The sequence below is a fragment of the Juglans regia genome, chromosome 3, assembly GCF_001411555.2.
Source record: "Juglans regia cultivar Chandler chromosome 3, Walnut 2.0, whole genome shotgun sequence".
Taxonomy (NCBI): domain Eukaryota; kingdom Viridiplantae; phylum Streptophyta; class Magnoliopsida; order Fagales; family Juglandaceae; genus Juglans; species Juglans regia.
The window spans coordinates 289573-301807 of NC_049903.1; the positions used below are offsets into that span (position 1 = coordinate 289573).

At 36.2% G+C, this 12235-nt stretch overlaps 1 protein-coding gene across 1 annotated transcript; it reads right to left on the minus strand.

The window, feature by feature from the left end:
* Nucleotides 1–13: 13 nt before the first annotated feature.
* LOC109005694 (protein fluG) lies at nt 14–11933 on the minus strand. Its single transcript, XM_018984734.2, has 18 exons — nt 11690–11933; nt 10003–10254; nt 8969–9036; nt 8752–8867; nt 8575–8680; nt 7971–8127; nt 7778–7873; nt 7383–7431; nt 6999–7261; nt 5948–6120; nt 4461–4581; nt 4340–4392; nt 4124–4253; nt 2684–2829; nt 2216–2404; nt 1201–1433; nt 972–1114; nt 14–317 (listed from the first exon to the last, which is right to left on the minus strand). Exons 1-18 carry the CDS (start codon nt 11849–11851, stop codon nt 255–257), a joined length of 2520 nt encoding a protein of 839 aa, XP_018840279.2. The 5' UTR covers nt 11852–11933; the 3' UTR covers nt 14–254.
* Nucleotides 11934–12235: the final 302 nt, after the last annotated feature.

A 12235-nucleotide genomic window follows, 5' to 3' on the forward strand; every position in this document is an offset into this window, starting at 1 on the left:
TTTCCAATTTACATGAGATTAATGTGACTGGTCTGCACGTTTAAGAAGTGAACCAAAATATTTATCTATCGATTTGTTTGTTCCGACAATGAGATGAGGGACCAATCAACAAAAGCAGAAAAACAAATGTTTGTTCCATACGATTTGTTTCTCTAATAATAAGCAGCAAAGGGAATACAAAGTTCAGAGAGAAGGGATCGTCCACATGTTTCCAACTATCGACCAACCTGACCAGAGCCAGAAAATAATCAGGCTTAATATCGGTGTAGAAGTTGCTTGTATGCATCCTTATGCTGTGAGTAATAATCAATCTCCGCCTGCAAACAAGAAATCACACACAGCATTGTAATTTGCATTCAAAACTGATGAAAAAAACCTTTTAAGAATGGTTCAATAACAGCATTTTAGAACTCTCATCCTGCAATTTGTCAGGTACAAATTTTGCTATCTCGGACAGTAAGGACTCAAAGTGTGCTTTATGCCTTTGATGCGTCAGCTGAGCCTATATTTGCGATTAGTTTATAAGCAAAGTACAAGGCATCTGTGCATGCTATTGAATCATACCAAGAAAAGTACAAGATGCCTGAGCATGCTCTGCTATGTTCTACAGCATGGAACATAGAAATCTTGCTATTTTGCAGGCAAGAAAGATGCGCTGAAATATTCAAGATTCATTGACAAAAGTTCAGAAGCTACTCAGGCATCTTTGATTTTTTTTTTTTTTAATGAATAAACTCAAGGCATCTTTGAAAAATTAAGGCAAGTTATACAGAATATGTCCATATCTGGGTCAATGTTTTGGAACGCTTTATGCCATTTCATATTAACAAACTTACTTTTATTCTTTAATGTGGTTTTTATTCCCTTAACCACCAATATATTATATAGGAGTTTGGGTAGTGACAAAGTTAGGAACCGACAGCCAATGAATTCGACAAGCTAACCATTCATAAGGCCTATTTGGTACATACCTTGCGAATTCCTTTTATGGCAACCAAAAGCTTTTCACCAATTAGATCTTTGAAGACACTCTCTTTCTGAAGAGCTTCTAATGATTCAGAAAGTGATGTTGGCAATCTATGAAGTTTATCAGCAAGGCTATGAGGGTTTGTATCTGTTTCATAAACAAACGTCATCATGCACCTCCGTAACTATAAAAAAAATGTTCAACTTGTCATGTGTAAGAGACCACATTTTTACCAATGGGCTCAGGAAGAGAAAGATGCCTCCGAAGACCATCAATGCCAGCAGCAACTATAGCAGCCAATCCCAAGTGTGGATTTGCACACCCATCAAATGATTTAATTTCAAAGTTGCTGACCAGACCATCTGAAATTCCAGGTGGGCACGCAGTTCTCAGTGGAGCTTCTCTGTTTTCTTTTCCCCAGCACTGATATGCTCCACTCCATGTATTTGGTACTATTCGATCATAACTGCAGGCAAATAACAGTTAAAAAAGCAGAAAACAGCCCATATAAAGCAAAATTCTAACTATACAACCAACATATAAAGAACAAAATTACACCCGACGATACTACTTTCCTACTAAGTTTTACATCCCACGCAAACTTTTATTGTATAAATATCTACATTACAAATTTGTTCCATTATACGCAAAAAGTTTACAAAACAGAAAATTTGAAACTCCAATCCTGGCAAAGACAGCCCCTAAAATGTTGAACTTCTGATGAGGCTTTAGGAATTATATAAAGAAGGAAAAAGGAAGGGAAAAGTAAAACAATTAAATGCACTTGAGCATTAGGCATGCAGCAACACATGTGGCCTTGCATGTGCAACCACCTCCCACATGAGCGCACACATTCGCATGTGCATAGGGAGAGAGAAAGAGAGACTATGAAAAGATAAAGAAGACGAATAAGAATATCTTTTGATCGGAACATTATTTGGATAATTGACCCAAATTTCTCAATTTAAAGATGCTTTGAGGTAATCTATTCACTGTACTTATAAAGGGTAATAAAAAGAATTACGAAATTTGACAAGTAACATGGAAATTTGACAAGCTGTATTTGCTGTGGTGGATGTACAACGGATTCAGAGAGTACAAACTAACTTAAAAAATGCTTCTCTTTTAGGACTGGATGAAAGTGCTCAGCTTGGTAGGTATATGCCAATAATAGACATCAAATACATCGTCAGAGACAATAATAAGAACTACATCAAATTGTAAAATATCATGTGAAAAATAAATTACCTATTTGGAACAGGCGCTGTAAATGCCAAAATTGCAGGAAGATGATGTAAAACACCTGCCATGAACTCCTCCCCAACAGTGGACATTCCAAATCGAGAAGTTCCACCTGATGCCATAAAAACATTCTCTCCACTCTGATACAAACTGATATGCACATGGGATCCTGAACCAATGTCATGTAAAGCATACCTGGCCATTAAGTAGAGTCAACCATGTTACGTAGTGAAATTTATCACATTGTGAAACATTAAGAAGAAAATGCTACAAACATAAAGGCATTAAAATATTCTGCACTTGTATTGAGCAATAGACATCACAGCATAAAAAATTGTATTCCCACATTAAGTCTGTCAATTGGATGTGGAGTCACTAGTGGCTAGCCTTTCCCCCTAAGTTTTGAAAATCAGGAACCATTTAAAATTCTCTCTCTTATTGTATGAAAGAAATTAACTATTATTCGGCACCTACTTCGGCATGAAAGTTGCTAGTAGTCCATGTTTCCTTGCTATAGCCCTAATAACCTCACGGGTGAAAACCAAGTGGTCAGCAGCATAAATACAAGTGGTGTGCCCTAGAGCCAGCTCAAATTGACCATTCCCAGACTCTGCATGGACCTATAAAATACAAGAAGAGTTAACAAAGGCAAGGCAATTAATACTTGAATTACAAGAACCCTCAACAATGGAACATACAGGAACAGACAGCAAGGCATTGCAGTCACCTCTATTAAGAATTAAGCAGGGTTTTGCAAACAAACAGATACTATGGCTTCATTAATGAATCAAACAAAGCGAAAATGTGGAAAGTGACTGATGAATGTTCAATCATAATCACCAAGATAGAAAATCAATAACCTGGGAAGAAGTCCTGCAGACAGAGGGCACGCCAGCCTCTGCTGAACAATCAATTTTGGTCTCATCCATAATGGCTAAGTTTGGAAATGAGGGAAGCAGATTCAAAATAGATCAGTCATTAATCTTGGCTGAGTTCAGACAAGTTGCAAGGACGTGTATAAACTATAAACTATTTGCTACATGAAGACTAATATAGAGTGGAAGTCTTGACAGTATCGGCATGAATAGCCTTTGATTCTTTTTAACAAAAGATTGTCACAGTTCACTTCCCCATGCCAAAGAACAAATTAAATTAGACAGATAAAACAACATAGGGTTTCTTCCAGTTCTGATGTCAACAGAAAAACAATGGGTAGCCTTTAATTTTAGAGGTAATAATAGTAAACAAATTATGAAAGCAAAAAAGAAAAAGAAAAAGTGATCTCGAACAAAGCCATTATCACAAATCATTTGTAAAATTCAGCTTGACAACACAGATGCATTAAACAAATATGGTTATGTTTCATTCCTCATGCAAAAGATCTTCAGGGACTAAGGCTGCAATTTTGACAGATTGGGCCAGTTTGGAAGCCAAAGTCAAAGAATGTTGTTAGTCAACGCAAGCCTAATGGCTATTGGCTGAATAGATTACTCAAGTTTGACCTCTCTGCAGGTATAGAAAGAAGGTTAATCCGTAGTTTCCTTAATGTTTTACAAGATTTACATCCTCTTTGTACTTCTATTTCAATGTCCATCTATCAAACATATAACTGAGGCAGGCTTCATAGACTCAGGATTCAGTAGAAAATGACTTGCCAATTCCTAGACCAGCAATAGACACAGAGTGAAAAGATCCGGCATGCAAATGCTTCACACTGAATTTTGCAGAAATTTTGAGTTTCTTTGAAAGTAGTGGCATTGCAGGGTTAAATCAGGAAGTAATATGCAAAATATCTTTCCTCTAAAGATGGAAACAGAGATTAACAAAATCAGTGCAATCAAGCATCTCCAATAGAAAACTGCTTCAAAATTAAGCAAATAAGCATAAATGAACGTTATGAGTTCTGTTTTGTACCTGTTCCACTGGAATATTCAGGGTATCAAGAGCAGCAATAATTTCACGAAATAAGGGGGAAACAGCATCAAATGCTGATGTAGAGCAGTAAGCTGTTGAGTCTATTGGCACCCATTCTTCTTTTCCTTCCCTGCAAAAGTTTTAAATTACATCTAATAATAGTTCTGACAGGATACACAAATAACGAACTGACCTAGCGATCCTAGGTTGACATACCTTAGTACACTCTTCAAGAGAAAAAACTCATTCTCAAACCCTGCATTCATTTCCTGGACACAACATTTGAAAATTAAACATCAAACCAGATTGCAATTAACATATTAATTATCCTCCATACCAAGTTAAATTCATCTTTCAGAAATTTTGAAACCCTTCGCAAGGCCTCTCTTGGGCAATATTCCCATGCTTCACCAGGTTTAAGATGCATATCAGCCAAAACCATTTCCTCGTGTTCTTTCCTGTTGAAGAAGAGAGTGATTTGCTGAGTCAGATATGCTGCAAATAAAACTAGTTTACTGATAAATAATTCTATGTTCCTCAGATGCTCTCTTAGCAGAAGCACCAAATAAATTGAGTGCACGGTTGTAGGTCTATTTTTGCATAGCCCAATTACTGGGCATAAATACCAGTAAAAAATTAAATAAATAAAGCAAAACAAAGGAGGCCATTAACATGAACCTAATTAGTGATACCATGGTTGAAATAGGGAAAAGAAAAAAAACTAAAAAATATTGAACCAAATGTTAGATAGAAGTCATGTGATTCCCCCATATGATATGGATAAGGGTAGGTGGTGTATGAGATCACACACTACTTGGGAAGGAGAAGTTCTTGCTCTTTATAAGGTTCCAATGAGACTCCAATTGTATCATTGCCTAGTCCTTTTGGAGTATAGGCCATGTGGTTTGGGTCTTTCATTGGGGCGTTACAAATGGTATTAGAGCCTATCCCAACCAGAAATGTGGGACTTGAGCCGTGCCACCTACAATAGACAGGCCCGACGAGGATGTCGGGAATTTAAGGGAGGTAGATTGTGATACCCTCATATGATATGGATAAGGGTAGGTGGTGTATGGGATCTCACATTACTTAGGAAGGAGAAGTTATTGCTCTTTATAAGGTTCCAATGGGACTCCAATTGTATTATTGACTAGTCTTTTTGGAGTATAGGAAAGGACTATAGGCCATGTGGTTTAGGCCTTCCATTGGGGCGTTACAAATATTGGAGCCCCATTGGAACCTTATAAAGAGCAAGAATTTCTCCTTCCCAAGCAATGTTGGATCCTATACATCACCTATCCTTATCCATATCATATGAGGTATCACAATCATATTCCCGACGTCCTCGTCGGGCTTGTCCATTGTAGATGGTGTATGGGATCCCATATTGCTTAGGAAGAAGAAGTCTTGCTCTTTATAAGGTTCTGATGGGACTCCAATTGTATCATTGACTAGTCCTTTTGGAGTATAGACTATGTGGTTTGGGCCTTCCATTAAGGCGTTACAAGTCAACAGAAAGAGAGTGATGTTTCTAGAACCTTTAATGAGAAGTTTTTAAATTATTAAGGATAAAATTCGTCCACACTATTGGGTTTTGCACACTTCATCAAAGGTCAAAATGAAGTCCAGATTATTAAACATCCTAATTATTTTGGGGGGAAAAATGTAGGGGATTTGCAATCTTCATTTTCACCCCTCAATATTTGATGGAGACGAGGGATATGGGAAATCTAATTTACATGCTGCTACCCATGAATTTCAAAATGGACACAGAGGAATACATTATGCAAAATGGACCAGCAGATTCTCAAAGATATTTAGTACCATGGTATCCTGCACTTGGTTGACAAATCAGGAATTAGTCTGATCTCACCGACTCCAGTTAGATTGGTCTCATCTGCCGGACCATCAGCAAAAGAAGTCATTCCCATCGATGCAAATGTCAAACCGACACCATTCTTTCTAACAATATTGTTGAAGCGCTTCCCTGGAACAACCTGAAACAATGACAACAAATTGGTAAAAAAGAAGAAGAAGAAAAATCAAACTAGATAGACTTTATCAGCATTATCTAAATCCAAAAGAGTTATATACAAGCCCCAAAAACAGATGGAAGTTTGTACTATACTTCGATGATTTTTCTTAAATATTGAAAATATGACTGCGGATCTAAGCCAACAGACAGTACTATGCTGGAGACATTGTGTTATACATTTGAACTTCTTGCACAAAAAACAATCTGAAACAAAATACATTGCAATGTCTATACAAAAAACCCTTACAGCTTAATTTTGGCAGGCTAATAGGCTAATCCTAGATCATTGTCTATGAAAAGTGAATGCATTTTCCTAGTTTTCCCTGATCTGATTACCATAATCGAATTATGCAATTACAACAAGGCAAAAGAAGAAAGCACAGGAGAGAAAACAAATGCATTATAAAAATAAATACATAGTATGACACATCATGCTGCTAATTAATGTCATGACATGAGGTTTACAAGCAACAATTGTGTTGCTAGTTACTTCCATAAAAAAAAACGAATAGATAGCATGATGCATGCAGCTAGCATTATTAGGAAAACAGGTTTAATTTATCTTTTTCTCTGTCCCAAACAATATAAAGGAAGCCACCCTGCTTCATATTGTGGAAGACAGTACTCATCAACAAAACATGAATAATGTCACCCTTGAACATAACGAGTTTTGAGATTCCATCGTTTCTGTCTGTAATGGACAAAAGACCCAAGTCATTCTTTCCTAGTTGACAGACCTATTTTGTGCTTCTGTATCAACTTCTAAATATATTCCTATGCTTGTCTCAGAAATTGACAATCACATGCCCAAATCACATCAAAGGAAAAAAAAGTACTCACACGACATCTTTGCTGCCCTGAACCATCAACCCATATAATGCGAACAAGTGAGTCATCATTATCTGATGCATTTGTTTTCATCTTCACAGAGTAAGGAGTTAATTTATTCGTTAAACCATAAGATAAATTGATCTTGTAAAACTGAATTGCATTTTGTGCAAAGACGTCCTTAGCAGCTTCAACAGCTTCGGGAATTGAGAGATCTCCATCAATGCATGCATCACGTAGAACAGAAAAGACAACTTCACGTGCTTTCTTTGCACCTGTAAAAATGAAAATTGGTTGTTTGAAGTAAGCACTGTTGGCATCTGATATGATTTGATGTTAAAAACTTTCATTTTGATCATGGATAAATTGGTATCAAACATATTCACTTTAACAAACCTAAGTAAAAAGTTTCAGGAAATGCATAGCCATCAGAGCTGAACATCACCTGCAAACTCATTTATGATTAGCACCAACTGGTATTAGTACAAACCAAAAACAAAAAGGTGTATATACATAAGGAAAACCGTTGTCGTCTTCCTATGCATTAGGATGCTTCTTCTGTAAACATGCATGCATTTCACAGCCAAGTAGTAGGTGAGCGAGTCTATTGATTAGAAAGGAAGGGAAGAAGGAGGGAGGGGAGGGAATAGTGGAATGTTAGGAAGTGTAAAGAAGCTCTTCTCACAAAGTAGATGTGGAGACTAATTTAGCAAGAAAATGTCAACATATCCTTTGTCTTTTCTATACTAAACTTCTGAGTAAGTCTTATTTAGACTTTCTTATGGTATCACCTTCTTTAGTGGAGCTAGCTCCAAAAGCTCTTTGATGGAAGATATCATTCCGTGGACACTGAGCTTGGGAACTGCCAACCCAAAGTCAAGGAACACCTGAAAGTAATGGAATTGCATTAATTGTAAGAGAACTTCCAAGTTTATCATCAAAAGTACATGTCCAAAAGTTTGATTCACTGATACAAAATTTGACCTGGGGATAAACAGAGGCCAGATATGATGCTTCCTTTGAAAATGGGTAGGATGCATGCAAAAGTACTAAACGGCACTTAGAAAATCTCTTGTCCTCAAGAAGGGTCCGGAGATGGAGGGGATTTGCCAGCCGCATGTCCAAATCCTTGTCTCCAAAACTAGTTGCAGGAAAAAAGGAAAAAAAATTATTAGTAGGAAAAATAACACTGTAAGAATATACAGACTGCTCTAGTACTTTTTTCTGATAGCTGAGAAAAGGACAAACAACAACAACATAGAATCTTAGAAGCTGCTTGGTTTTCCAGAAGTGGACCAGACTTGGTCCACCTCCTTGGCATTTATTTATGTCATGGAAACCCAAACATTAAGATAAAATTAAGTCCAGTGTGTTTCAGGTATGTTTTTTATTTGACTCGAGAAAGCCCTTCCCTATCTCTAGAAATTTGAAAGCAAGCAACTCATCCCCAGCTGTAAGTAGGATTCCCAAGAAACCCCTTTCAAAGATCCACCCAGATTCCAAGTTTTCATTTCTTGCTCCTCTTCTTCTCAGCTATCATTAAGAGCATAATGTTAAGCAATTTATCACTTTGAAGACTTTTTGTTACCCTGTGTGTATCTGCATCGGCAAGTCAAAGCATAGAGCAACCTCCAAAGCACGTGTAAAGACATAATCAATAAAGTTCTTATTCGTAATGCGGGTTGGCTTTCCAGCTGGAAAGATAAATTGGTTAGTATACCTTGCAGTGTACACTGCGAAAACTCATTCTACAACCTATACTCACCTGTTAAAATTTCAGAAAGACCTTCTTCAGCATCTATTTTTGTGACATATGTATTTATCTCTAAGCCACTGCGGTATGCAACTATGCTTTTTAAGCCATATATCTGGTTAGCAACTGTGATAGAGATGATAAGGAAATCAACTGAAACATGCTTCTCTTTTTAGTATTTGTAAGGACAACATAATAGCAAAAAATTCGTAGCAAGCTGAAAGGATATGACTTCAACTTTCCCAGATAAGTTTCGGTGAAAAGATCCAATGTCCAAGTTGATCCATCTGGCAACTCCTAGGGAACACAAAACAAAAAAAAGTAATATACAAATGAAAAATATAAATTACAACGTTAAAATTACATGGACCTTTGCTTAAAAGAACAAAGAGTTCACGAGAGCAGAGAGTAAGGGATGCTTTTGTTTTTGTTTTTGTTTTTTTTTACAAGGGATGCTAAGTCAATAATACCAAAATAATAATGACAACGAGAGAGCAACAGCTGATGAATTGAGTACAGATATATGTTCAAGTTCTCAAAAACTCACCCTGGAGAAAAAAAGCTACTGCGTCACTTACATCTAGACTATAAAAAAAAAAAACTATGCAGGTCATCAATATCTCATTCACATAGGCATGGAAGCGTAATAAAAAATGTACAAGAAACAGAAAGAAGTACTCCGAAAGAAAGGTACAAGAAAAGTAATGAGACACAACGAGTGAAATGAAAAAAGTAGAAATGTACTCATAGAGCATATTTTGAAAGGTAAAAATTATAACTGCTTCTGTTTAGATTGACATTAAGCTTTCAAAAGAAGTTGCAGACATAAGCAATAGCCAATTCTCTAGTTCCAGCAATGATACTTACGGAACAAACATAAACATGCAACAGAGAGTTGATAACTACAGATGCATCAAAGATTCAAAAGCATAGTTGACATTAAAGTTATCGATAAAAATGAAAACTGCATAATATTTTGGCCTCACGATGAGCAAATAAATTGTTTTCATAGAACAAGCATATTCTCCCCTTTTTTGGGGGGGATGGAGTTGGACATCAAGATGAAAAGTATGACCAGCTGAAGAATAAGATAAAGCCTTAGAACAAATAATATCTTTAGCATTGTTTAATCATTTGACTAAAACAAAGAGGATGATAAAAAGAACATCATATGCATGCATTACAAATGGTATGAAATGCTCAAAACTTTTCTAGTACCATAAAATGCAAGTAAGAAAAGTGAAAATTATAAATGTATATTACTTCATCAAGAATCTTCTCAGCCAGACGTTCGATTCTCAGTATTCTACCGACAACTTGAGCAAAACTTTTATGCCACTCTATATCATGCTTTTTGTTAAACTCAATTCCATCATCTATGAGTATGGATGAGATTTTTGCAGCTTTGAAGCATGTCGAGCTAATGGTCTGTAATCCAGAGAGTCTACGAAATTCTTCCACCCCATGCAAGGACAATTCACATCCATATAAGTCAGCAACATGCCTTAAATTTCTCTGCCACACACAAAGCAATGCAGTCAGAAAGGAAGCCCTTGAATTATTTTTTCCAAGTCCTCAACTGCCATGCAGCTACAAGTCATAGCAGCATCTATTACTACATTTAAGTCGATGAAAGATAATGCAGCATACTCTGCTTTGATGCACAGGCATCAAAAGTGCTTTTGCACCCAAGAACGAGGCCCAGGATATATCATGTGAAATCAAAACGTTATTTTACCGCTAAGGTGATGTTTGAAAATAATTCTCATCCAATTTCATCCCATCTCATCTTATTTCATCTCATCTTATCTAATTTCTTTTTCAAACATCTCTCAAATACAAACACTTTCAAACTAATCATTACAACTTTTTCAAACTAATCATTAACTTTTTCAAACTTTCAAACAAAAAACAATTTAACTTTTTCAAATCTCAAAACAAAAATAATATTAAAAATTTATATTCTAATAATATTTTAACTTAATAATATTTTTTATTCAATTTTTTCTTTTTTTTTTCCTAAAACCCAAAAAATATTTAACTCAAAATATCTCACTATTATTCACAAACTATTTTATTATTATTCACAAAATTCTCATCTTATCTCCTTCTCCAAACATTCTCTAAGATCCTAAAAACAATGTTGCCAGTTGGTCCCAGGAACACCCAGGTCACCGTACAGCGCATTCATTATTGATACTGAATTTGAATAGCAACTTCAATTTCGACAAATTTATACGGTACAGCCACGACCGATATATTTCCCATATACACAACATCTTGCAATCTTGTTTTCATGACTACGGAAATACGGAAGTACCCTAACACGCATGAGTGACTGGCAGTTCATAACTTCATAAACCCAAATTCTTCGTAAGCTTAGAGACTTAACTAATGCACATCGCAACTCTTTTTTTTCCCAAGGCTGCCGCTAATAATAATTGATTGCGAAAACAAAATCATCACAAAAGGTTATTGTATTGAAAATCTATTAACTATACTTGAATAATTCATTCTTCTCATCAGCCATTTTTCATCACCTCACGCTCTGTGAAAAATACTTTATGAAAAACACTCATCCTGTAAAAACATGTGAGGTGCTAGGAGTGAATAATGGCTGTTTAGGATTATCTCAAATGCACTTTCCAGACAGAAGCTATTGTCATGCTGTCCTCTACTGACGTCATTTACCTGTTTACTTTTACCTTTCTTTCTTTCCATTCGAATTTTAGCTTAAAAAAAAATTCCTTGAACAGAGACTATCGAAGAGTGCAAAAAGAACCATAAACAAAAATGAAATATGGCGTTGATTTAAAATGTGAAACATAAGTTAGAAACAGGGGATATATCACTTTGGATCGAGATTGAGTCGTTTAATAAACAGTCACCGAGTGACCGCGACCCAGTTCTCACTTTGTCAACAGTGTCGGAGTAGAGTAGAGAAGAATACCTTGAAGGAGAGGGAGTGGGGAGAGTAGGACAAGGCGTCGCCGTCGGCTTCGGAGAAGCAACGGATGAAAGGAAAGGTGGAATCGAGAGCGACGACGTTGTGGGCATGGGCATCCACTGCTTCCACTTCCTCTATTGCTTCTCTCAGCTCTGTGAAATCCATCTCTCTCTCTCTCTCTCAAGACTGTGGCTGTACCAGTTGCACAGAGGAAGGAGAGCGTTGAACTTTGAACGCTGTGGCCACGACCATTTTATATGTGTTGACTTCTCTAGCAGCATTAGCAGTAAAAAAGAAAAAGAAAAATAAATTTACTGAAGTGGGTACAAAGATTGGGAGATATGTGTGGGTTTGGTGAGGAGGATTGAGGCCCAGAACTGACGTTGTTTTATTAAGAAAAAATCTAAACAAATTTTTATTATTTACATAATTTCTACGCATCATATTTTTTTTTTATTATTATTTTTTATCAAATATTTAATATATTAATAATGAATAGAAAAATTGAATTAGTTTAAAAAAAATAAACTCAAAAAAAATATTAAAAAA

Excerpts from the sequence above, each read along its gene's own strand:
- LOC109005694 (XM_018984734.2), bottom strand. The coding sequence starts at position 11,851 with ATGGATTTCACAGAGCTGAGAGAAGCAATAGAGGAAGTGGAAGCAGTG. Across the intron at positions 9,037-10,002 it reads CTGAGAAGATTCTTGATGAA|GAGTTGCCAGATGGATCAAC; the intron begins GTAATATACATT and ends TGTGTTCCCTAG. Across the intron at positions 7,432-7,777 it reads AGCTAGCTCCACTAAAGAAG|GTGATGTTCAGCTCTGATGG; the intron begins GTGATACCATAA and ends ATGAGTTTGCAG.